General features: G+C 50.3%; 1 protein-coding gene across 3 annotated transcripts in view; it reads left to right on the forward strand.

Annotated features, from left to right (window-relative positions):
- Positions 1 to 24,990, forward strand: part of TJP1 (tight junction protein 1) — a gene marked incomplete at its 5' end in the record, with an annotated part of 90,671 nt that overhangs the window by 57,232 nt on the left and 8,449 nt on the right. For all 3 annotated transcript variants that reach the window (XM_081114835.1, XM_081114836.1, XM_081114837.1), the window contains 20 exons: positions 1,941 to 2,065; positions 3,208 to 3,310; positions 4,738 to 5,014; positions 6,720 to 6,823; positions 7,411 to 7,579; positions 8,124 to 8,271; positions 9,770 to 9,909; positions 10,764 to 10,869; positions 11,938 to 12,088; positions 13,831 to 13,939; positions 14,632 to 14,851; positions 15,126 to 15,310; positions 15,411 to 15,506; positions 16,320 to 16,402; positions 17,458 to 17,668; positions 17,943 to 18,043; positions 21,079 to 21,429; positions 21,965 to 22,198; positions 22,788 to 23,642; positions 23,774 to 23,871. In XM_081114835.1, coding sequence (XP_080970961.1) covers positions 1,941 to 2,065; positions 3,208 to 3,310; positions 4,738 to 5,014; positions 6,720 to 6,823; positions 7,411 to 7,579; positions 8,124 to 8,271; positions 9,770 to 9,909; positions 10,764 to 10,869; positions 11,938 to 12,088; positions 13,831 to 13,939; positions 14,632 to 14,851; positions 15,126 to 15,310; positions 15,411 to 15,506; positions 16,320 to 16,402; positions 17,458 to 17,668; positions 17,943 to 18,043; positions 21,079 to 21,429; positions 21,965 to 22,198; positions 22,788 to 23,642; positions 23,774 to 23,871 — 3,866 coding nt within the window. The remainder of the gene's footprint in view (positions 1 to 1,940; positions 2,066 to 3,207; positions 3,311 to 4,737; positions 5,015 to 6,719; positions 6,824 to 7,410; positions 7,580 to 8,123; positions 8,272 to 9,769; positions 9,910 to 10,763; positions 10,870 to 11,937; positions 12,089 to 13,830; positions 13,940 to 14,631; positions 14,852 to 15,125; positions 15,311 to 15,410; positions 15,507 to 16,319; positions 16,403 to 17,457; positions 17,669 to 17,942; positions 18,044 to 21,078; positions 21,430 to 21,964; positions 22,199 to 22,787; positions 23,643 to 23,773; positions 23,872 to 24,990) is intronic.

Consider the following 24,990-nt stretch of genomic DNA (forward strand, 5'->3'; position numbering starts at 1 on the left):
ACTGTCAGTGTTGATGACTGGGAACAGTATCAACATTTTTTCCCACGTGCTGTTCCTCTTCCCATTTGAAAAAATGGTTTTCCTGTACCCATCTCCTACAGCGGTTACTAATGCAGTTCTTCCCCTGGTCCTCGTGTAACCTTAGCACCACAATTAAGTATACATTCAATGCTGTCGCCGGTCTTCTCGGGGTTCCTTCTCGCTTTGAGTGTCAGGGTGTCACCCTCTGTGAGAGACCCTGTCTCTTGCATGTTCACTAGCTTCTCCGTGCCCTGTCCCACTTGAAGGTCGGTTTTACTGGATGTGAAATCCTTGGCTTGCTGTCTGTCTGGAGTATCTTTATATTATCTTTGGCATAACATGTTGCTATCCAAATGTGATGATAATCTAAGTTTCTTTATAAGTTATGAGTTCTTTTTAAAGTTCCCAGTTAGTTCATGCTTTCGTTTTCTGTGGGGAAGTTACTCTGCTCCTCCTTATCTTTATTGTAATGTTGTAAGGGATTTGATCCTGACACTCTTTTTGCTTATTTTTATGCGAAATTAGTTTCTTTGAGGTTTTAGAAACTGGCTTAGTTTCCTTGCACGTGTGTGTGTGTGTGTGTGTGTGTGTGTGTGTGTGTGAGAGAGAGAGAGAGAGATGCATGTACTACAGAACATACCTGCTTCTTTCTGACACTGTCTTATCTCTGCGCCCTTTGTACACGTTGACCTGGCTGTGCCGTCCTGCTCAAGGCCGCTTCCTGCCAGCAGCGCCTCCTGTGTGGAGCGCTGGGCTGAGGCCTGGGCCAGCGTGCAGAGCCCCAGGGTTACCCAGCTCCGGATTCAGGCTCCGTGGCCGGTCCTGTTCCCACCTGCGGTTGGAGGAGGCACAGTCCCTCCCATGTCAGCCGCTGGTCCCACGCTGTTTTGCCATTCTTTCCAGTGAATGCCGGTTATTATTTGGGGTTCTCAGGTCTTGGGTGTGTCAGACACCTGTGGCTTTCCTCCCATGTAGCTTAGCGCCGATGTTTTCTATGTGTTCTATGGTTTCAAGTCTTTAATCCCTCTTGAGTTAATTTCTGTGTATGGTGTAAGGTAGTGGTGTAGTTTCACTCTACTTTCTGTGTCTGTAGATTTGTCTTTTCTGAACATTTCCTATTAATTGAATTATACGATAGAGGGTCTTTTATGATTGGCTTCTCACTCAGCATAATGTTTTCAAGGTGGTTCATCTATTTCATAGCATGTACCAGTACTTCATTTCTTTTAAAGGAAATATGATGCCATTGTAATCATGTACCACATTTATTTGTCCGTTCATCAGTTGGTGGGCATTTGGGTTGGTGCTCTGCTGTGGCTGTAGGAAATGCTTCTGTGAGCATGTGGGTGTAAGCCTTCGTGCAGGTATATGCTTTCGTTTTTCTCAGGTGTATAGGCGTGAAGTTGCTGGTGGTTTATTCTTTTTTAAGGAGAGTTTTTTCTTTTTTGCCACCTGAGTAGGGCTTGGGATGGGAGTGAAGGTCATGACGTACACCCAGCCCCTGGTGAACAGGGTCTCCTGGTTTGCATGGCAGAGGGCGCTGTGGAAAACATGTGAGAAGACGCTGCTCTGGCTTACGATTCTGGATCCCTCGGAATACTGAGTTTTCCTTACACTCCTCTGCATACTTCATGTCCTCTTCAGGAAAGCGGAGGTGTGGATTTGAGATTATCTTAGCTCTTAAAGAACATTCAAGGAATTGGCAGTTGTTACTATTCTCGTATGCCATTTAATGCATTAGAGCGTGCATGCCCATTCCAGGCTAGGTCAGGCGGTGAGGAACCATCCGGGAGGGAATGGTGACCACAGAGGAAATACTGTTGTCATTTTTGCTTGTAATGTTTTTAGTTTGTAGAGTGTGACATAATGAACAGCTGTTTGTCTTAATTAGTAACATTTTACTGTGATTGTCCCTCTAGGCTCCGGGATTTGGATTTGGAATTGCGATCTCTGGTGGGAGAGATAACCCCCACTTTCAGAGCGGGGAGACCTCGATCGTCATTTCGGACGTGCTGAAGGGAGGGCCCGCCGAGGGGCAGCTGCAGTAAGTGTGTTCCCTGGGCGCTGGGCACGCGTGGTGCTGGCCTCGGGCCCTGGGAACTGCTCATTGACCACCTGGGAAGTTCTCCAAGTGAATATGTTTTTCCTTATCTTGATCCTAAGTGGAAAGTAATTATATGAACCTTAAATACAGTGGTTCTCAACCTTCTGGCCCTTTAAATACAGTTCCTCATGTTGTGACCCCACCATAAAATTATTTTCGTTGCTACTTCATAACTAATGTTGCTACTGTGGTGAATCGTCATGTAAATATCTGATATGCAGGATGGTCTTAGGCGACCCCTGTGAAAGGGTTGTTCGACCCTCTAAGGGGTCGCGACCCACAGGTTGAGAACCGCTGCTTAAATAGAAGGTCACTGTAAAAATAGTGGAAAAAAACACGTTTACTCAGTTTTAGCTAGAATCTGGCTTTTAGGAGCCTCTCATCCTGAGTCTTGCCATTTTGTTCAGTAAGATTATCAAGAGGAAGAGGCCAAAGACACACTAGCAAAAAGTAAGAGTGTAATGAGAAGGATTAAAAGAAAATTGGAAAGAGGAGTATTTATTTTCTTAAAGGGAGAATACCTTTTCCTGGCTCTATGACATAGTGTTATTTATGCCCTGTGCTTGTCCCACCGGGTCACTCTGTGTGTGTGGTACCTGCTCAGTCCTTTGGGAAACGTGTGTTCATGGCTTTGTTTTTTAATATATTTTTATTGATTTCAGAGAGGAAGAGGGTGGGGGGGGAGAGAGAAACATCAATGATGAGAGAGAATCATGGATCGGCTGCCTCCTGCACACTCCACACTGGGGATGGAGCCCGCAACCCGGGCATGTGCCCTGGCCAGGAATGGAACTGTGACCTTCTGGTTCAGAGGTCGATGCTTAACCACTGAGCCACACTGGCTGGGCCACGTGTTAATTGTTTTAAAAAAATGAGTGACCTGTGGGTACTTGCTAATAAGCGTGTTTGTGAGAGATCTGAAAGTAAATAGTTTGGCATTTTATCACTGATCTGAAGACAGATAGATTACCTCGTCCATAATTACACCATTTCTTAGAAGTACTCATCTTGAAAATACCTTCACAAACTTACTTATATGTATGTTTTTCTCTAACGTGCTCTTTTGGTGACTTTTTTCTTAGGGAAAATGACCGTGTTGCGATGGTTAATGGAGTTTCAATGGATAATGTTGAACATGCTTTTGCTGTTCAGCAACTAAGGAAAAGTGGGAAGAATGCAAAAATTGTGAGTCTCTCTTACCTTTAATCGAGTAATGATACAGCTTTACTGTCGATAGCATTTCTGGTGTTTGACTGTGTCCCTCCTCTGTAAGAAAATGAAATCTGGGAAATACCGAGGCCTCGGGGAGGTGAAGGGGCGCGGATCTCTGTCAGTGGTAGCTATTCCGCAGGAAGGGCGCATCGGACGGAAGGACTGCCGAGCAAGCAAAATATTTCTGTCCAGTGACGTGAACTTGTAGGGGCCTCATGAGCAGAGTGTGGGCCTGCAGCCCGTTGAAGGGAGAAATTCAGGACTGGAGTTGTCACGGCAGATGATGGAGGGTCCTGAGGAAGTCATTTGAATAGCGCACGTGCGCTCTCATGCAGACGTGGGAGAACTGATGGGCTGAGAGAATAGGAGGGGACGGAGGAGAACCACGAATAAGATAGGTATGGAAAGGAGCCAGAAGTAAAAGACAGAGCATGGTACCCAAGATGTAACAGCCCTCTGATGAGACCAAGTGAGTACCAGGTGAGAAGGCCAGGGCAGCCCAGGGCCTCAGAGGCCACTTGACCAGGAAGTAGTGCCTGTAGACCTTGACCTTCAGGGAGGGGAGGAAATAGTGGACCCGGAAAGTTGGACCAGTTACCAGAGTCTTTGAGGGAAGAGAACCTGGAGAAGTGACTGACACGGAGACCAGGAATGACATCGCACTGCAGGCAGGCTGTGCGGGAGGAGTGAGCCGCGTCTGAGCTCTGACACTAGGCTGAACGTTAGTGTGGAGGTGGAATACGTTTATCTCCTGGAGGTCCAGTAGGACCATCATGGGCCTTAATACTGACGGGTTCTGAAGTTCTTAAGGAGTCAAGTTGGGCTTGCAAGTTTGCTATGGTTTGGTCGCAACTACAGTACTATTTTTAAAAATACATTTTTATTGATTTCAGAGAGGAAGGGAGAGGGGGATAGAAGTATCAGTGATGAGAGAGAATCATTGATCGACTGCCTCCTGCACGCCCCCTACTGCGGATCAAGCCCGAAAGCCAATCGAACCGTGAACTCCTGGTTCAGAGGTCGATGCTCAACCACAGCCACTCCGGCTGGGCCTATAGTACATTTTTGTTATTGGAGTAGAGTGCACCATTTATTTATTCAAACCACCAATAATTATTAGTTTTCCTTTAAGCTTGTGATTATTGCACCTAGAAGGTCTTTCTGAATTAAAGCAAGGACTTTCTTAGGCCCACTCTTCCAAATTTGGTTCTTAAGCAGATCTCTTTATCAGGAGAGCAGAAAACCCAACCATTATGGAAATGTATTCCTTGGTAATTTGTTGTAATTGTTCCTTATATCTATCTGATTCATAGAAAAGTGTAATTTTCCGCTCTCTCTGGAACGGAAGCCTCCTGTGCTGTGAAAAGCAGCCACTTACCCGACAGTCCTTTTCTCTCTAGACCATTCGCAGGAAGAAGAAAGTTCAGATTCCTGTGAGTCGTCCCGACCCGGAGCCCGTGTCCGAGAATGAGGAGGACAGTTACGACGAGGACGTGCACGATCACAGAGGTGGCCGCGGGGGCACGGTCAGCAGGCGGAGTGAGAAGAGCTGGGCGAGGGACAGGAGCGCAAGCCGGGAGAGGAGCCTGTCCCCCAGATCTGACAGGCGATCGGTGGCCTCCAGCCAGCCTGCCAGACCTACCAAAGTCACGTTGGTCAAGTCCCGGAAAAATGAAGGTACCCACCAATTTGCTTATTGTTTCCACAGAAAAATTTTACACGAATTTTAATGAGAAGTGAACATGCATCTCTTCCTGTCTTTGCTCTTGTTGCCTTGTTCTCTCCATTCTTGTGTCTTGCTGCTGCTGTACTCAACTCCTGCTAGGACAGGCTTCAGAGAGTATCTGTTTTCTCTTTTTTTTTTTTCCCTTTTTAAATAGATTTTTATTGATTTTAGAGAGGAAGGGAGAGGGAGGGAGAGAAACATCAATGACGAGAGAATCATTGATCAGCTGCCTCCTGCACACCCTTGGAGTAAATGAATAAATTAGTATAAGGAATATTTTGGGAGTTATCTCTGTTCTGGTCATTTGTTACTTTTAAATCTTGAAGATGGACAATTTTCCCCATATTTCTCTGTGACATGACCGTTTCTAAACCACATAGTAGATGGCCTAGGTCCCCTAGAACAGCGCCGCCAGCAGGTCATCTGTGAGGTCCGAAAGGTTGGTGACCGCTGCCTAGGAAGTCATTTTCCTTTTTCACCCGAGTCTGTTTCTGCTTGTGAGTACTCTGTATATTTGCCTTAAGTTAAACTGTAACTGATGTAACTTTTGGAAGTTCGAGTAGCAGTTCTGTTAACTTATCTCCTATTAAAACGTTTTCTATTTCCCATCGTGGTTGTTCTTCTTCTTTTTTACATGTAGTGAGACTAAGAGTCCTTTTCTCCCTTCTAGCAGCACTAGCAGCAGCCCTTTTCCTGTTGGCGCTATGTTGTGGTTGTTCTAGTTAAAAAAGAAATGTACAGCTTTGCAGACCTCTGGATTCTGCTGGTAGTTTCCTCAACTCTGACCAACTCCTCCCCCATGGATGCGGTGACTGTTGCCTCATTCCTGGCTCCTTGGTTGGTTGTGGAAAGGACAGGAGTGGCGGGTCTGTCTCCAGCCCATACCCACCTGGCTAGCTGTCAGCCTTTGTCTGACTAATACCCAGGAGTGTGTGCTAATGAATGCCCTGGGGTATGGCTCTCCAAGGCCACAGGCACTAGGATCAGATAGGAAGACTTTTGCTCTAGAAACTTGGGAAAACAAAAACAGAGCATGTGTGGTAAGGCAGGCCATCCCTGGAACTGTCCCTTCCCAGAGTTCGCCGCCTCACGCACGGTGCTTCTTGGAATTGTGTTCTCTGGAGCTTGGGAAGCCAGTGTGCCATGCCCCACGGCCAGAGAGAACGGGTCTCCGCGGGGCATGGTCTCCTTCCGGAACACGGGGCAGGTGTGTGTGCCGGTCTTGTGTTGGCACCACGCACTTGCCCTCTGCTTGCACACGGAGTGCAGGCTCCCCGAGGACGAAAGGAACTGCTGTCTTACAGAGGGGCCAAGAATAAGCTCTTGGTACTGGTTCTGTTTTAAAATTTTAAAAAGTACATATGTTTTTATTGATTTCAGAGGGGAAGGGAGAGGGAGAGAGAGAGAGACATCAAGGATGAGAGAGAATCATTGATCGGCCACCTCCTGCACGCCCCCTACTGGGACAACCAGGGCATGTGCCCTGACTGGGAATCAAACTGTGACCTCCTGGTTCTTGGTCAACGCTCAACCACTGTGCCACACCAGCCGGGCTATTTTAAAACTCTTTATGCAGTGATTGGTAGTCTTATACTTTTAAACGTTGTTTAAGTGTTTAGGATTTTACACTAAAGACATTTAAATATGTTCTTTCAGAATATGGTCTCCGACTGGCCAGCCATATATTTGTGAAGGAAATTTCACAAGATAGCTTGGCAGCGAGAGATGGCAATATTCAAGAAGGCGATGTTGTCTTGAAGGTACACGCTTACTCTTACGTTTTAGTGAACGGAAACAGAAAGCCAGTTCTGGTGGGACCGCATGGCTTCTGCCCACGTTGGAAGCAGTTTTCCCAAAAGAATTGGAATTCAGGGTTTGGGGGGATGGGCTGCTTCGCCACGTCCTTTTCACATGTCCACACCGATGCCCTTCTTCAGGCAGAGAGTCACCCTGAGAGATCTCATCGCTGTGCGTTTGTATCTCTCACTGGCAGAGCCACGGTGTAGGAAGCTAGGTTCCTTTTTATACCACCAGTGGTGTTGACAGCTGCTCTGGGTGTTATTGAGATGTTTATTCTGTTAATTTGCTGTGTAAGTAATAGAAAGTGACTGGCTTTGGGAGATGGGCCAGGGGATGCTAGTTTAGGTTTTCTGTCCGAGTAACAGTATAGTAAAGATTTTATTATTCCGGGAAGGAGGGGACTTGATCATACAGCCAAGGGTGAAGAATGTTTTGGGTTGTACAGCGAGCCGGGGAATAGTGTAGCCACTCCTGCTCATAGTGGACGTGAGTTACTGTTTGTATCTGTGTCATTCGCTTCCCACCCGTGGCTGCTTTTCTGTTGCAGATAAATGGCACCGTGACGGAAAACATGTCCCTGACGGATGCCAAGACGCTGATAGAGAGGTCTAAGGGCAAGCTGAAGATGGTGGTGCAGAGAGACGAGCGGGCCACGCTGCTGAACGTGCCCGACCTCTCGGACAGCATCCACTCTGCCAACGCCTCGGAGAGGGACGGTGAGGGCGGTCCTTGTCCCTTTACGTGGCCCGTCCCCTCAAGTGCTAGGGAGACTCGACGTGTTTGAGCGAAATAGTTTCCTACAAGCCAGCCGCCTTCAGAATCTAAGAATTACAAATATATATGCATGGTTCATTTTATTTTTCCGAGTTTTACAGAGAAGTAACATGCATCAGTGTATAAGCTTAAGGTCTAAGTGTGATGATTTGATTTGCATGTATGCTGAAATGATGGCCACAGTGATGGTGGGGTTGGCTGCTCTTGTTTTTAAGAGTCCACATGTAAGTGAGGCCATGCAGTATTCGTCCTTGTCTGACTTATCACTTAGCATGATGCCTTCCAGGCCCGTCCATGCTGTCACTGTATATATGTTTTCCTGTGGACAGCACGCCACTGCTGATCAGTGGCTGCTGAAGTGACTGCTTAAATCAACCATTTTACATGAAATTAGATATATAGTGCTTATCTCCATTTTCATTGGAGTACCTTACATCTCACTGAACTCATTTCCTGGGAAACTAAATGGCCCCTTTTATTTAACAGACATTTCAGAAATTCATTCTCTGGCATCAGATCATTCTGGTCGGTCACATGACAGGGCTCCCCGCCACAGCCGGTCGCGATCTCCTGACCAGCGGTCAGAGCCTTCTGACCATTCCAGGCATTCGCCACAGCAGCCCAGCAACGGCAGGTAATCATACTCTTTTTAAAATATATATATATTTTTATTGATTTCAGAGAGGAAGGAGGAGAGAGAGAGAGATAGAGAGAGAAACATCAATGATGAGAGAGAATCATGGATTGGCTGCCTCCTGCATGCCCCCTACTGGGGATCGAGCCTGCAACCCGGGTCTGTGCCCTGACCTGGAATTGAGCTGTGACCTGGTTCATAACTCAACACTCAACACTGAGCCATACCGGCTGGGCAGCAATCACACTCTTGTCCAAAATAGAACAGTTATGTATGCTAGGTCCGTGTTTCTAGCATTACTTACAACTAAATCTAGAAGATAGGTTTTCTTTTGACTATTCAAGATTATGTCTGTTTTTTCTTAATCAATTTAAGTATTTCTTATCTAGAAAAAGAGGTCAGTCAAACTTCTCCTTAAAGAGCCAAATAGTAAAATATTTTAGGCATGCGAACCATATCCCTTGTCACTACTCAGCTTTGTCTTTGTATTACAGAAGGAACCGTAGACAATATGTAAATGAATAGGCCTGGCTGTGTTCCAATAAAACTTTATTGATAAAAACAGTTGGCCCACAGCTGCAATTTGCTGAGGCCTGCAAGCTTATATAATTCATTGCTCAGGGAAGTTAACCATAATAGGAGTCTTTTACTAGACTGATTAGCCTGTTGTATAGAACATGCGTTCCAAAGTGCAACTTGTGGACCAAAGCCAGCCTGCTGCCTAGTTTTGCAAATAAAGTTTTATTACAACCCATTCTGCAATGACATAATTAAGAGGTTGCAACAGAGGCTGCATGACCCACAGCAGAAAAAGTTAGCCAATCCCTGGTTTAGAATGTTAAAATAGTTTTGTTTTTAAGCTAAAAAACAACCTATGGGTAGAGAGAATTATTACGCTGATTTTCTTCAGACCTTGTTTGTTGCTCAGTTTGTGTTTTATTCAGTCTTGTTTCAGAGCTCACACTGGGCCAAGACTTGTGCCTGTGTGAAAACAGTTTTAATGTGAAGTCTAGAATACGTTAAACAGCACAGCTCTAGGTCTGCATGTATTTATTGAATAATGCCTCCATCTCTTGGTAGATAACAGAAATGCACTAAAGAGAGCATTGATTTTTCAAATATTAAGAAAAATGTAATGGAATTATATGAGTCCCATCTGAAATGTTATTTAAGTCATAATAATTGTATTGCATAATAATTGTACTACAATCATAGTAATTAATAGTATTTTCATTGGCTGCCTCCTGCACACCCCCTACTGGGGATGGAGCCCGCAACCCAGGCACGTGCCCTGACTGGGAATCGAACTGTGACCTCCTGGTTCATAGGTCGGCGCTCAACCAGTGAGCCACGCCGGCCGGGCAACTGCTAGCTTTTTATAACCGTTTGAGAGCTGTTAGAGGAAGCCCCTTGTCATCGTTTTTTAAAGTTTTTCTCTTACAAGAGACGTTCCCAGCCTTCTTCACTCTCGTGACTTTTTCATTTGATCCCTGTGTAGTCACCGGAGCAGAGAGGAGGAGAGAGCGTCCAAACCCGGGACCGTCTCGCCTCCCGTGAAGCATGCGGACGATCGTGCCCCGAAGGCAGCGGAAGAGGGCCCCGTGGAGAGAAAGGAGAAGGCGGCAGCCGCTCTTCCAGGTGAGCCTCAGGCACCGAGTCCAGAGGACATGCCCTCTGGCCGCAGGTCTGCGGGTGAGGGGAGACTGCAGAGGGCTGCTAGTGTTGTTGTTGTTACAGCTCCTGCTTCCTGCGTTGACTTTCTGTAACTTCCAGCATTTTCTTTATGGCGGAGGGTGGGCATGGATCAGTAGGCGGGCATGGGTGTTTTTCTAGATCGGAGTCACTCACGGTGAACAGCTCCTCACAGTGAGGACGGTGGTTCTGCAGCTGTTTCCTGAAGAGAAACATTAGCTTGGCTGAAGAAAAACGTTTTAGGTTATCTGCTTAATGAAAAGGTTTTCATAAACACTAGTTAAGTGTGCCCTGTAGAGCTGTGTGTGAGACCAGACGTAAGAATCCGAAGGTTTCGAGATCGGCTTGCTTGAAAGGCCTGGAGGTTTCGGTTCTAATGCCTCTTAGGTCCTTTTCTCAAGTCTTTGGGCTCTGCTTGCTTGTGGTGGCTTGTGGGTAATGGGAAAATAAATCTCCCGCAGGGAGGACAGACGGCTGCTTGGGCGGCCATAGCAGAAGTGTCGGCTCTCCTATATCCTCAGTCTCCTGGGGCTCTTCCTACGCCTGGGTTTCTCGGGCCCTCCCAGCTGGTCCTGTGCAGGGCACGGGCGATGGTGCCACACCATGCCTGTTACCAAGACGTTAGGGTTTATAACCAACCACACTCTTCACTCTTCACATGTAATACATGCACCTTACCAGGTTCTCCGAACTCACATGTTTTGCAGACCTTCTTGTTTGATTATTTCACTGTTTTCTTACATTATTATTTTATTTTTTAATAAGTGATTTCTGCACCATTTAAATGTTCTCTCTTTTAGAACCGAAGCCTGTGTATGCTCAAGTTGGGCAACCAGATGTGGATTTACCTGTCAGCCCGTCCGATGGTGTCCTGCCCAATTCCACGCATGAAGATGGGATCCTTCGGTAATGCGGCTTTAACTTGGGCTGTCCTCTCTAGCCATTACTAAGCGTCATTGAATGTGAGAGTTCCGTTTCCAACCATATGGCATATATTGAAAAACACTGCATCCCATTAATGCTGTGATTGGGTTTTAAAAATTATGTGATAGAATCAGAGATTAGAGAACAACAAAGGTACTTTCTGGATGTTTACTTTTTTCTCGTCATTGTCTCCTATCTAGCTTTTAGGTCATGAGTTAAAAAGTTGTTTTCTGCCGAAACCGGTTTGGCTCAGTGGATAGAGCGTCGGCCTGCGGACTGAGGGGTCCCAGGTTCGATTCCGGTCGAGGGCATGTACCTGGGTTGCAGGCACATCCCCAGTGGGGGAAGTGCAGGAGGCGGCTGGTCGATGTTTCTCTCTCATCGATGTTTCTGACTCTCTATCTCTCTCCCTTCCTCTCTGTAAAAAATCAATAAAATATATTTAAAAAAAAAAAAAAAAAAAAAAAGTTGTTTTCTGTTTAGACACCAGACTTTTGACAAACTTTCTAATGCCCTAGCGTTTGTTTTTTTTTTTGTTTTTTTTATCAGTGTTTCTCCATTTCAGCATTATTGACCTTTAGGCCAGACCTCTGTTTCTTAGTGGCTTGATTAGTCGTATGCTTGGCCACTAGCTGACAGCACACACCCCTCCCCCGCTCCCCCGGGGTGTGCCAACCAGAAATGGTTCCAGACGCTTCCTAGGGGCAAACACAGCCCTGGTTGAGAGCCTGCTCTGGATTAGTTAGCATCTCTAAGTTTTTTATATTCTACACCTTTTATCACTTCACATTCTTCAGTTGATGCGCTTGAGACGTACATGCTGTAACCAGGTTCCACGCCATCTTGGTTGTGGAATAGTTCTGCTGCCTCTGTGGCGACGTGATGTGGCGCTGTGAGCCTGACCCTCGGCTGTCCTCCAGCAGCGCTGTGGGTGACATTTCTGACACGATGGTCCTTTATTTCATTCTGAACATGGTTTTCATGGTAGCAGTTTGCTGTAACTCCTCAAGCCTCTCTTTACCGTTTCAAATGAGATATTTGTTTCCACAGGCCCAGCATGAAATTGGTGAAATTCAGAAAAGGAGATAGCGTGGGTTTGCGGCTGGCTGGTGGCAATGATGTCGGAATATTTGTCGCTGGCGTTCTAGAAGATAGCCCTGCAGCCAAAGAAGGCTTGGAAGAGGGCGATCAAATTCTCAGGGTACGTCAGCGCACTCACGCATGTGGGGTTGAAGCGCGTAGAGCTCTAGGAAGAGGCGTCCAACATCGCAGACCCACCATACGACACAGAGAATAACCTACGCCACAGTCTCTTGAGCCAAGTAAACATTCAGACCAAGAATCCATGAGGTCCCGGCTGTGCCGGGCCTGTCACTTCCGGGGCCTGCGTTTGCTCTGGTTGGGGGCTGGGCTGTGTGTTGCTACACAGTGGGTGCTCTGGTCTCGTTCTAATCCTTGGTTCATCGAACCTGCAAGACAAAGTAAGTCCTGGATCCATGTAATAGGCACCTTTTTAGTTCAGCTACACGTTCGGCAGCAACGCTCTACCGTGAGCCACAACTCAGTGGCCAGCATCGGGCGCTGCTCTCCGTGGGTGTGGGCGTGGCCGCAGTCCCCCCAGCCCCTGGACCCTCAGTACGGGGAGGTGGGGTTTCCTCCAGGCAGACATGGAGCTGCCCTGGCTCTGACCTCACCCACAGGAGCCAGGGCAGCTCTGTTGGTGCAGCCTGCTTTTCCCTAGCGGTGCGGCCAGTGACATGGGAACATTACCTGTCTCTCCTCTTTTTAAAATGTCCGCACTCCCGCTGCATGCGCCATTGTAATCAGCAGATCACATCTCCCGGGTGTGAGTTTCTGCACGGGCTCTACTTCTCCCCCTCCAGCTGTCAGTGCCCCTCAGTCCGGCGTCTCCCTGCCTGTGGGCTCCCCCCTCCCTTGTCCTGACTCTGTCCCTGACCCTCAGTCCCATGGGCCCTGTTCTTCAACCCTCCTGCTCTTCAACCCTCCTCTGTCGCACTTCTCTCCTTCGGCTGTTGAACTTGAGTCCCTTCCTGCTTCCCTTTCGGTCCGTGCTGTCATGGAGTTGAGAAGCCTGGCTTCCTCCGTAACCACTGCGCCTCTGACGTTCCTAAGCCATCCGAGGCCTCGTGTCGTCTTCAGCCTGCGCGTCCCTTGACTTCCTCGCTGTGCTCTGAGCTCTTGCTGTCTGTCCTTCTGGAACACCTTCCGGGGGCTCCACACACGGCCGTTCTGTCCTCCTCTGATCTCGGGTGCTCTTTTCCTGCCTTCCTTAATGACTCTGCTAAACTTAGGGAATACAGCCATTTAACACTATTTCTTAGTAATGTATTTCCGTTTCGGATTGTCCAAGTAGTGCACGCGACTGTTTTTTTTGTCACCCAGCGCACAGTCACACTGACACCTGGACGAGGCCCTGCTGGCCCTCAGGACCGGCTGATACAAGTCACTGTCGCCTGGCAGCCGCTGAGTCTGCAGCCATCCTGCAGACGCGCTCAGCGATGCTGAGCACATCCGCTGTCTCTTTCCCATCGCATTTCCTTCTGATTCCTGTAGCAGAGTCTAGTAAAGTAGGGCTCTTTGCACATTTACAGAACTTATAACTTAAAATTTTAAAGGCAGAGATTTTCCAGTAATAATAGATATTTGGAATTAGAAGTTGTCTTTGGTCTAAATTGGTTAGATTTTTCACTGAATGGTCTTTAAAGTCAGGATGCACGTTGACTGCTCTTTAAATGAGCTTGCACCTTCACTTGGTTTTTGCTTGCTTTAAATTATAGTATATTCTTCCTTTAGAGTAAATGTTTCCATCTTACAGATGTGATCTTTTTAAGTTGGGTAAACAGAATATTTGCTTCCTGTGTAGATAAGCATTTTGTGACCCTTAAGTACAGCCTGAGTGACTTGTGAACGGCGTTTTGACAGGTCAACAACGTCGACTTCACCAACATCATCCGCGAGGAAGCCGTGCTCTTCCTGCTGGACCTGCCCCGGGGGGAGGAGGTGACCATCCTGGCGCAGCAGAAGAAGGACGGTGAGCCGGGACGGGACACGGGCTGTGGGAGCTGGGGACTGAGTTAGGAGTTTATTTCCATTTCAATAATGCGCTCAGAGTCGAGGGGTAAATGAACGTGTTCATCTCACAGCACCGTGATAGGACCAACCAGCCTTAGCGTGTTCTAGCTTAAGTAGGATGCCGACCAACCCAGGGCAAGGCTCGGGAAAATCCCATTTGTGTATTAGCCGGCAGAACCACGCAGAAGCACACAATGTTGTGGCGACGTTGTCTAGGCAGTGCTCTGGTGTTTGTTCGTGTTCACGCCCCAGAATGCCTGGTGTTCTCTGGTTAAACAGGTGCCTGTCCGTGTAGAACAGGGCTCCCAGCCTCGGCACACGACATGTGGGCTGAGGCCTTCTTTGTGGTGGGGCTGTTCTGTGCCTCGTAGGACATTAGGGAGCATCCCTGGCCTCCACCCACCAGTGCCAGTAGCACCCACACCCCCCTCCCAGCACCTCACCTGCGAAGTGGAGGTGCTGGGCGTTCCCATCTCGTGAGGTAATGGTGGTGTACATGTGGCCAAGTGCCCAGCACGGTCAGGGTCAGTGTTTGTTGACACTGTTACGTTTGTTAATATTATCAGTGGCCTCTTCGCACTGTGAATTCTCGTCAGCTTCATTTCTTATTCCACTAGCTATTGATAATGTTTTTGTCTTGGTTCTTTTTAGTTTATCGCCGCATCGTAGAATCAGATGTAGGAGATTCTTTCTATATCAGAACCCACTTTGAATACGAGAAGGAATCTCCGTATGGACTTAGTTTCAACAAAGGCGAGGTCTTCCGGGTCGTGGATACCCTGTACAATGGAAAACTGGGCTCCTGGCTCGCTATTCGCATTGGCAAGAATCACAAGGAAGTGGAACGAGGCATCATCCCCAATAAGAACAGGTAAGACTGTTTGGCTGCTTCTCAGAACCAAGTAAGTAACGATGACAGAGTTCAGTTCCCCGGGGAATGCTGGGAATGTGAAGGTTCATCTTCATTGTCGTTACTGTGTCTGTTATTGACCCAGTTGTACAAACCCCTTGTTTTTAGTTCATCCAGTAAGCTGTAAGCTGCATGTGAGATTCTATCCAGGATTTGACATTTTACTCCTTGGGGGTCTTTTTCCATTTTGTGGTTGTAAAATACCTTTATTTTATTGGTGTCTCCTCTGGCGCAGGGCTGAGCAGTTAGCCAGTGTGCAGTACACGCTTCCTAAGACAGCGGGCGGGGACCGCGCTGACTTCTGGCGGTTCCGGGGCCTTCGCAGCTCCAAGAGGAATCTCCGCAAGAGCAGGGAGGACTTGTCAGCCCAGCCGGTGCAGACCAAGTTCCCAGCCTACGAGAGAGTGGTCCTCCGGGAAGGTACGCTCTCCTCCGCGTGCTCGCCTGCACCCTGTAGTGTCCGCGTGCTCACGGCAGACAAGGCATAAACTGTGCTGCTCTTCCCTGGATTTCTCCCCAGCCGGGTTCCTGAGGCCGGTCACCATCTTCGGACCAATAGCGGACGTGGCCCGAGAGAAGCTGGCGCGAGAGGAGCCGGACATTTACCAGATTGCAAGTAGGTCGCCTCCACACGGGCTGGGGTGAGGCTGAGGTGTTCATTCCCTCAGTGCCCCTCTAAGGGCTGGGCTGGTCCCTTCACCCAAGGGAAGTGACAATTTGCTTGTGTTTTTTCACAATATATTTTTATTGATTTCAGAGAGGAAGGTAGAGGGAGAGGGAGACAGAAACATCAGTGATGAGAGAGAATCACTGATCAGCTGTCCCCTGCATGCCCTACTGGGGACCGAGCCTGCAACCTGGGCAGGTGCCCTGACTGGGAATCGAACCCTCACCTCCTGGTTCCTAGGTTGACGCTCAGCCACTGAGCCACACCGGCCGGGCTAGATTGAGAGAATTGCCATATTTGACAATTTCTCTTGGGCAAGTGACAATCCTCATTTTCGCTTAAGTTCCATTTCCTGATTCTCTTTGAAAAGTTGGTGTGAAGAGTATGAGCTTTGATGCTCTGAACATACTGGATCCCAGTATAGCAGATTACTGAGGTTGGGGGCCCCATTCAGCCTCGCCCCCAAGGCCAGGCCTCACTTGTCTCTCCTAATCCCAGCCTCGTGGGGAAGCACTGGTCTAACCCAGCGGCTCCCTTTCAGGGCAGATCCTCCCCATTGGCTGTCCGGAGCCATTTTCGTTGTCATGATGGAAGCGAGGGAGGCGGGGGCTGCCCTTGGCATGGGGTGTATGGAGGCCGTGGCACAGCGCACCCAGATACGGGTTCCCGTGCCCAGCGTGTCACAGTGCCGGTGGCTGAGGAGTTAGTTCTCATCTCACCACGGCAATTTGATGTTTTGTCTTGTCCCGACTCCATGAACAGAAAGTGAACCTCGAGATGCGGGGACGGACCAGCGCAGCTCCGGCATCATCCGCCTGCACACGATCAAGCAGATCATAGACCAGGTGAGCTCAGCAGCGACTGCTTCGCTCTCAGCTGCGAGGGCTGTGGCTCTGAGTGGGATGCGGTTTGGTTCATTTGAGAGTAGAAAGGTGTTTTTCTACGATTATTACCGGTGTACCGTGCGGAAAGGCGTGGGAATAGAGTTCCATGCATCTAGAGATGGTTTAGATTGCCACAAAAGCATGTTCAAATACATTCATAGACCGTTTACATTGCACTAGCACAGCTCTCGCTGCGCTGCGATACTGTGGTAGGGAGTCTGCTTTCACTCTGCAGACCATGTCAGGAGCCTTCAGTTGTCATACGTGTAATCACTCTACCCCCGCGGTTTTCAGCCGGTGTGCTGCAAGAATTCCTAAAACACGCAATACCTGATTATTCAGTCAGGGTACTGACCTTTTCCCCCTCAGGTTGTCAAATAAAAAAATGACCAACACAACAACAACCATCTGGTGTGAATGAATCAAAATTATACCTTTTTTTTTTTTTTTTTTGTCACAACAGCAAAAAAATATAGTATATTTTTTGGTGTGCCGCAGAATTTTAGTAATTAGTCCATGTGCTCTATGAGATGAAAAAAGATTGAAAATTGCTAATCTAACCGAATACAGCCAGTACCATCAGCTTGCAAGTATTGGGGCCAGCTTAAAGTTGTTTGTTTTCCGGTTGGGCTGGAAATTGTATTGAATTAATTTCTAATGAGAGTTTCCTGATACGTGCTCCTGAGACATCGGAGCCCGTGAGACGTCCATTGCGATTGGAGATCGTCTAGGCCAGTGGTTGGCAAACTGCGGCTTGTCAAACCGTGGCTCGCGACCCACATGCGGCTCTTTGGCCCCTTGAGTGTGGCTCTTCCACAAAATACTGACTTCTGCGCATGGGCCACAAAGTTTCAGTCTCACTGTACATGTGCGCCTGCATGTGGTATTTTGTGGAAGAGCCACACTGAAGGGGCCCAAGAGCCGTGGTTTGCCGACCACGGGTCTAGGCTGTGCCTTTTTTCTGTGATAATTCTAATTCACTGTCTTATGTCCTCATTTTTTGTGTGTGTTTCCAGGACAAACATGCTTTATTAGATGTCACACCAAATGCAGTCGATCGCCTGAATTATGCCCAGTGGTACCCAATCGTGGTCTTCCTTAACCCCGATTCTAAGCAAGGCGTGAAAACAATGAGGATGCGGTTATGTCCCGAATCTCGGAAAAGTGCCAGGAAGCTATACGAGCGGTCTCATAAACTGCGTAAAAATAATCACCATCTTTTTACCAGTGAGTGTCCTGAAGGCCTCCTTCAGCTAAGTGTCTGGGCAGCAATATGTGGGCCAACACGCCGTGTCGTTCCAACGCTAAAACCTCTGTCACCGTGACCTGGAGGGCTGCCCGGTGCATACAGGCTCCAGGGCCCACACAGGTCACAGGTCTGTGTCCTCAAACCCCATCTCTCAAATGGCTCAGCGATGAGGCGTGAGGCCACGCAGGTCCAGGGACTCTGACTGTGGGCAGTGGCCTGGCTGTAAACCAATGCCATTCATTTATTTTTCAGCCACAATTAACTTAAATTCAATGAATGACGGCTGGTATGGTGCGCTGAAGGAAGCCATTCAGCAACAGCAGAACCAGCTGGTTTGGGTCTCAGAGGGAAAGGTAAGACGTTTCCTCTTGTTTTACCTTTTAACCTGCCTAGTGAATTAGGTAACGACTCGGAGGGGCCTTTGAGTTACTTTGCTTTCTGATGGGTCTGGTTTTTATCATCTATGTGGAGGGGTCATGCGAGTTGTTTTGGTGCCAAGATATTCCAAAATTCTCTCAGCTATTGACTTACCGCTTCAATGGTGTTCCCTCAAAAGACTTCCCAAATGACAGCCAACGGGGCGGGGCTGGCTGCTGTCTCTGCCCGTCTCGCTGAGGGATGACTTTGAACCTGGCTTCAGTTTCCTCCTGTGAAAAAGAGGGGAGCCGGGTGGGCGACAGGAGCGTCCCCCAAACGCTGTCCTCGGCACAGGACACTCAGGACTCGCTGTGAGGACAGAGGTCCCTCTGAGGGCCAGGGGCAGGCACCTGCTACCCGTAGCCCCGTAGGGAGGGCACGGTCTCCGGGGCCTGCTAGACTGACGGGCGCGCTGCCCAATCCGTGCCCAGGGGTTTGTCTTCCCTCACTCAGCACCTGTTCACATTCTCACAACACACCCGGGAGGTCGCTCAAAGTAAGACCTCCGTTTTGGCTTTAGGTTTTGGTTTACCCACATCCAAATGGCAGGCTTTAGGTTACCCCGTTTCTGCTGTCACTCTTCCTGGTTGGGGGCCGTCTTTCACGGGAGAGGCCTGTTGGTTCTGGTGGGAGAGCTACTGTTTGCTCAAAGTGGACAGTTCAGAGAACTTTTTATTTCAGCGTGTTTTACCTTCAGATCAGTGCCGCCTGAATCTGTTCTGGTTGCTAGGGGAGGCTGTGAATGTCTGTTTTTTTATTTTGTTCTCCATTTTCTCCATCGGCTTGGGCTGTGTTGTGCCTGCCCCTGCATGGCCCCTCCCCTCCGCCTGTCTGTGATGCAGATGCTCAGCTGTGCATGCTGCATGCTCCGGGCCCGGCCCGGCCCCACCCAGGACACGCAGCCCCGCAGTGCAGAGGCTAACACGCTCCCGTGGGGAGGCGGGGCTGCTGCTCCCACCACGCAGTGCAGAGCCTGCCAGGACCCTCCCCCTCAGCACCGCTCGGGGCAGGCTCTGTGAGCCGCCAGAGCACTCTGAGGAACCGACACGGGTGGCAGCTGGGACCCCTGCGCCCCGGGAAGCGGGAGAGAAACCACCACCTGGCAGCCACAGCATCACTGACCTCTGCCCGCTGCTCTGGGACAGCACGCCCCGTTAGCGCCCTCTGGCGGCCAGGCTGCTGATCGCACTGTGATTCTCGGATGAGATTGGCTTGGAAGCGCAGAGGGCACTGTCTACCTACCTGAGAGGTTTTTAAACCTCAAATCTCCCTTTTCTGTCCTTTCCCTTTGTTTCCTTTCTTGGCTTGGATTTCACAGTAAAGGTCTAACTCCCCCAACTTCTTATGTGAGAAAGGTAGGCTATTTGTTACCAGGATGGGTCGATGCATTCAGTAAATCAGAGAGGTTGGTTACAATTTAGATGGAGCTTCCATTTTCCATCCAAGTGTGTTTTACCTGAGCGCATCCTCAGACGAGCAGCACTCACTCCACACTGACTGTCCTGCGCTCGCTGCCGGGCTCTGACTGCTGTGGAGGGTCTGTCTGCCCTGCTCACCGAGAAAGGTCGTCCTGAGCCTGAGCAGGCGCAGGTCCTCTCCGTCCCAGCAGCCAGCCCTGCGTGGTGCTCGTGCCTGGCAGCGAGGTGGATTGTGAGTCCCAGGTGCCCTTCCCCAGGCCTTCCCTCTCCCCTGGCCGGTGCTGGGGGGCGGTCCTCAGCCCTGCAGGGTCAAGGTCACAGCAGAGGGCAGGGAGACAGCTCTTCTCCGCAGCACAGAGTGAGGAAGCCACTGAGGGGCGGGGACAGACCCTGCCGGGACATGACTCCCTCTGTCCTGAGCGTCCAGGAGGCCGACACCCTCGTCTTCCCACCAAGAAGGCAGTGCCGGGCCGGGCTCTTCCACAGCAGACGCAGGCTGCGTGGAGAGCCAGCAGGTGGCTCCGGCCTCATGTTTGTCCTGGGCGTGGACGAAAGATTGTCTGATTTCTGGGTTCCACACCCTTTGGCGCTCATGCTAACTGGGCACCGTGTCCAGGCAAGAAAGACCTTTACGGACTGTTGTGTTTAATCCAGTCCGAGGGTGAGGTCTGTGTCCAGTGGCAGCCTGTTGGTGCCGCTCTCACCTCCTTCCCCTCGGGCACCTCTCATCCTCTCTGACGGCAGCGCAGATTGTTAACGCCAACTCAACTCTGATTACTTGTTACCGAGAAGTAAGCTGTGTTTCTCCTTTGCCATCCGCTGGATGCTCTGTCTTTGCACAATAACAGAAAAACGTGTAAGAGGCAGCCAGGACTTAGTGATGCTTTTCCCTTGTTGTATAGAAGCTTAAGCTCTGCTGGCTGGTGTGGCTCCGTGGTTGAGTATCAACCTAATGAACCAGGAGGTCAGGGTTCAATTTCTGGTCAGGGCACATGCCCGGGGTTGTGGGCTCCATCCCCAGTAGGAGGCTTGCAGGAGGCAGCCGATCCATGATTCTCTCTCATCATTGATGTTTCTCTCCCTCTCCGTTCCTCTCTGAAATCAATAAAAATATTTTAAAAAATAATAAAAGCTTAAGCTCTTTCTCCACTACAGTTTATATTCATGACCGTTCTCACGTGCTGTTCTGTCGGTGTGTCCCTGCTGTGAGTGTGGTTTGGCAGCACCCTCCCACTTCACCTTGCTTCGGGCTGACACGCTAGTGACTGACTGGGCTTAGGAACCTGGGTGGTGCCAGGATCCCTTCCTTGTCTTCCGGGCTGGGCCCCAGAGGCCAGCTCTGTCCTGATTGGCCAGCAGCATTCCGTTCATCCAAGCCCTCAGGTCTCCAAGGTGCTGTGTGCCTGCATGTGCGCGTGTGCAGTCTTCTTGACCTGTCCGCAGCGGAAGTGTCGAGAACTAGTGCCGATACCGTTTCAGTCTCCCTTGTGAACTAAAGGCCCTCTCTCACAGAATACTGAATAAAACTTGTAATTTACTTTCATTTGACCCAGGCGGATGGTGCTACCAGTGATGACCTTGACTTGCATGACGATCGCCTGTCCTACCTGTCAGCCCCAGGTAGTGAATACTCAATGTATAGCACGGACAGTAGACACACTTCTGACTATGAAGACACAGACACAGAAGGCGGGGCCTACACTGATCAAGAACTAGATGAGACTCTTAATGATGAGGTGGGGACCCCCCCGGAGTCCGCCATTACCCGGTCCTCTGAGCCCGTAAGAGAGGATTCCTCTGGGATGCATCACGAAAACCAGACATTTCCTCCCTACTCACCACAAGCGCAGCCACAGCCCGTTCATAGACTAGACTCCCCGGGACTTAAAACAGCCTCTCAACAGGTAAGCAGCAAGCGCGCCAGGGGCGCAGGTAGGGTGCGCTGCTGGACTGGAGGGTGTGGCTGAGTTAAGGGTACATGTAGCTCGCCGCGAGGCTCGGGCTGATCGTCTGACCTGTGAACCTGGAGGTCACGGTGCGATTCCCGGCCAGGGCACATGCCCGGGTTGCGGGCTTAATCCCCAGTAGCTGGCGTGCAGGAGGCAGCCGATCCATGATTCTCTCTCATCATTGATGTTTATCTCTCTCTTCCTCTCCCTTCCTCTCTGAGATCAATAGAAATATATATATTTTTAAAAAGAATATATTCTGCCCTTTTTCCAGACTAAGAAGTAATTTTTAATTTTGAGTTGAGAATACCAAGGACTTAATTCTACACCGTGTGTGTGTCATCTTACACAGCAGTATATTGAGTCTCCTTTTAACATCACAGCTTTGTTATTCTGCACATTAGAACTGTATGTCTTCCCGCCACGATAAATGGAGTAGGAAGTTAGCAATGACCAGAAACACTATTAAAATGTTTTAAACACTTCACAGAAAGCAGACGCCTCATCTCCAGGCCCTTACCTTTCGCCCGAAACAAACCCAGCACCACCCACCTCTGCTGTCAATCACAGTGTCAAGTTCACTCATGTCAGACTGGAGGCGCCCGCCCCTCCCGCCTCTCACTCCCCACCAGCTGACTCTTTGCCAACACCCAGGGCCGAGGCCGCCCACTCCCTGCTCAGGGACCACGGAGCTGCACTGCCGTCGCATGTAGACCCACCACAGGTACCTGGGCCGCGGTGCCCACGCCTCACTGCCCTCCCGTGTCCCTTTGCTTCGTCCCTGGGCCACAGAGCGCTTCCGGCCAGCAGCTGCGTTCCCGCCTGAGGTGTGCATGGCTTCCGGTGGCACACGGGTCGTTGCGGAACAGGCCTTGTCATTGCGATTTTTTGCTTTATATTTTTTTTATTCTTATTTTGGGGTTTTCCATGTCTTGCACAATTCCTTACTATATAATGGAGACCCCGCCTAGACATTCTTCTGTTTTATAAATCATGGTATGTGCAGATTTCCTTTGTGATTTTTATTTTCAGTGTCCAATCAAGGGGGATGAATGGTTCGGGGTGCTGATTAACTTTCTACTAAATGGAATAATTAGCGCAGTGTTTGTTATTAGCTTAGGTGGGCACATAGAGGCCCCCTGCACTGTACATGTTGAGCTCTTGCTGAAACTGGCTTCTCCACTAATCTCTCCGCCCTGTTCATAACCGGTGGGGCACGCCGGTTATGGAACTGCAGGAAACCGTAGTTTTCTGTTATAATCCACGGGAAGGAGAGACAAGCCTGTGCACTCACCCCTGGCTCTTGTGCGCAGGTGTACCGAAAGGACCCCTACCCTGAGGACATCATCCGGCAGAATCATGTGGTGAAGCAGCCGGCCGGGGGGCATCCCGCGCTGAGGCCCGACAGGGACCCCAAGCCGAGCTACGAGCCCCACGCCCCGTACGCGGAGAAGCCAGCCAGCAGGGACCTGGAGCAGCCCACGTACAGATACGACTCCTCCGGCTACGCAGACCCGTTCTCGCGGCACATGGACCACCGCCTGCGCTATGAGGAGCGCATCCCTGCCTACGAGGAGCACTGGTCCTACTACGAGGACAAGCAGCCCTACCAGCCCCGGCCCTCTGACAGTCAGCACCCCCGGGACCTGGACTCCAGGCAGCACCCCGAAGAGGCCTCGGAGCGGGGCTACTTCCCGCGGTTCGAGGAGCCAGCCCCTCTGCCCTATGACAGCAGACCCCGCTACGACCAGCCGCCCAGGACCTCCACCCTGCGGCACGAGGAGCCCCCGGCTCCCGGGTATGAGGTGCACGGCCGGTACAGGCCCGAGGCGCCGCCCCCCGCGGGCCCCCAGGCCCCTGAGTCCAAGCAGTGTTATGAGCAGTACCCACGGAGCTACGAGCAAGTCCCCGCACAAGGCTTCACCTCGAAGGCAGGCCGCTCCGAGCCGCTCCACGGTGCTGCGCTGGTCCCTCTCGTACCTGCCTCTCAGCACAAGCCGGACGTGCCGCCGCCCAGCACCAAGCCCCTGCCCGCTCCCCCCGCTCCCGCCGAGGAGGAGGACCCAGCCATGAAGCCCCAGTCCGTGCTCACCCGGGTGAAGATGTTTGAGAACAAGCGGTCTGCGTCCTTGGAGAACAGGAAGGACGAGAACCACGCGGGCTTTAAGGTAAAGACGGGACTGTCTTCCCTCCCACCCAGGGCGCACAGCAGGTGGCGAAGAGCAGTTCCCCTGCCCTCCCTGCCCCCGCGTGCAGCCTGCGTTGTCGTGATCTGTTCCGTGCGTGTTTATTTTTGCAGCCTCCAGAGGCAGCGTCCAAGCCGCCAGGGGCTCCCATCGCGGGTCCTAAAGCCACTCTTCAGAGTCAGTTCAGTGAACACGACAAGACCCTGTACAGGTGGGTACACGCCCTGGGGTCGGGTGGAGCTGGCCCGGCATCGGGCCCTCCTGGGCAGTGAGCCAGCCTTAGTGTGAGGGAGAGGAAGAGGGAGACGGCCTTCCTAACTAACACGGTGGCCCTGGACAGAAAAATAAAGGTCTTTATTATACCTGTCACAGCTCTTTTTATAGCTTCAGGAAACATGTTGAAAATACACTTTTCTAGCAAAGGGTTAAAATAAAAAGCTTAAAGCCCTAACACTTGTGGTATGGCTACCAGTTGGCTGCCACTGTGCTGAGCTCTTCAGTGCAGTGAGGGAGGCCCCGGGGCTGCGCGGGGAGGCTCAGGTCCTGGCGGGGCCGGGCGGGAAACCTGGCCGCTGTGCCCTCCCCGGACCTGCTGGTGCTGCTGAGGGACAGGCTGGATCTGACACGGCCTCTGCTTCCGGGTGAGCTTATATAAGGAGGAGCTGTCTGAGGTGTACATCGTCCTCTTATTTAATGGTGCTGGTGCTTTTCATGAACATACAAACCGAGTGGTGCCTCAGCCAGAACGGTTAGCAGATGAGCTGTGTGATGAGAAATAGGACAGAAGCTTAGCCCTGCTCAGTGTTTTCGTTTGGGTGCAGTTTCCAACGCACTGAGCGGAGCATGAGCCGCGGTGCATTAATTTGCCTAAAAGCCAGCTTTCTTCCCCGGCTGCTTCCTGTGCCCTCGGGGACTGTGCGCTTCACAGAGCTGCTTCCTTGTCCGAGGGTCGTTTCTCGGTCCTGGTTAAAGCTCTTACACGTCTCTGAGTGTCTCTAAGCCTCTCTCAGTCCTTGCTTGCTGCTGACATGGGTGTATGTACGTGGAGAAGTTCTCCACTGGGTTGGTTCCACTTCCTTTTTGCTCAATAACTGCTCTTCACCTGCTGTGAGGCCTCTGATCAGATCATTGTCAGTGTAACAGATGGTATTGAACCCACGGGCCGGAAGCGGGTGGCCTTTTGAGCCTCGTGTGTGAAGACGTGGAGTGAAAACGGCCATGCTGGCGGGGGCTGCTCAGCAGTCACCGAAGGGTCGCAATCAGCGATGTCCGTGCCCCAGTGTCCTGGCGAAGTCACCACCTACAAGGTTGTCCTGTTTGCCGTTCATTG

Source organism: Myotis nattereri (genome assembly GCF_964212035.1).
Source record: "Myotis nattereri genome assembly, chromosome: 21".
Classification (NCBI taxonomy): domain Eukaryota; kingdom Metazoa; phylum Chordata; class Mammalia; order Chiroptera; family Vespertilionidae; genus Myotis; species Myotis nattereri.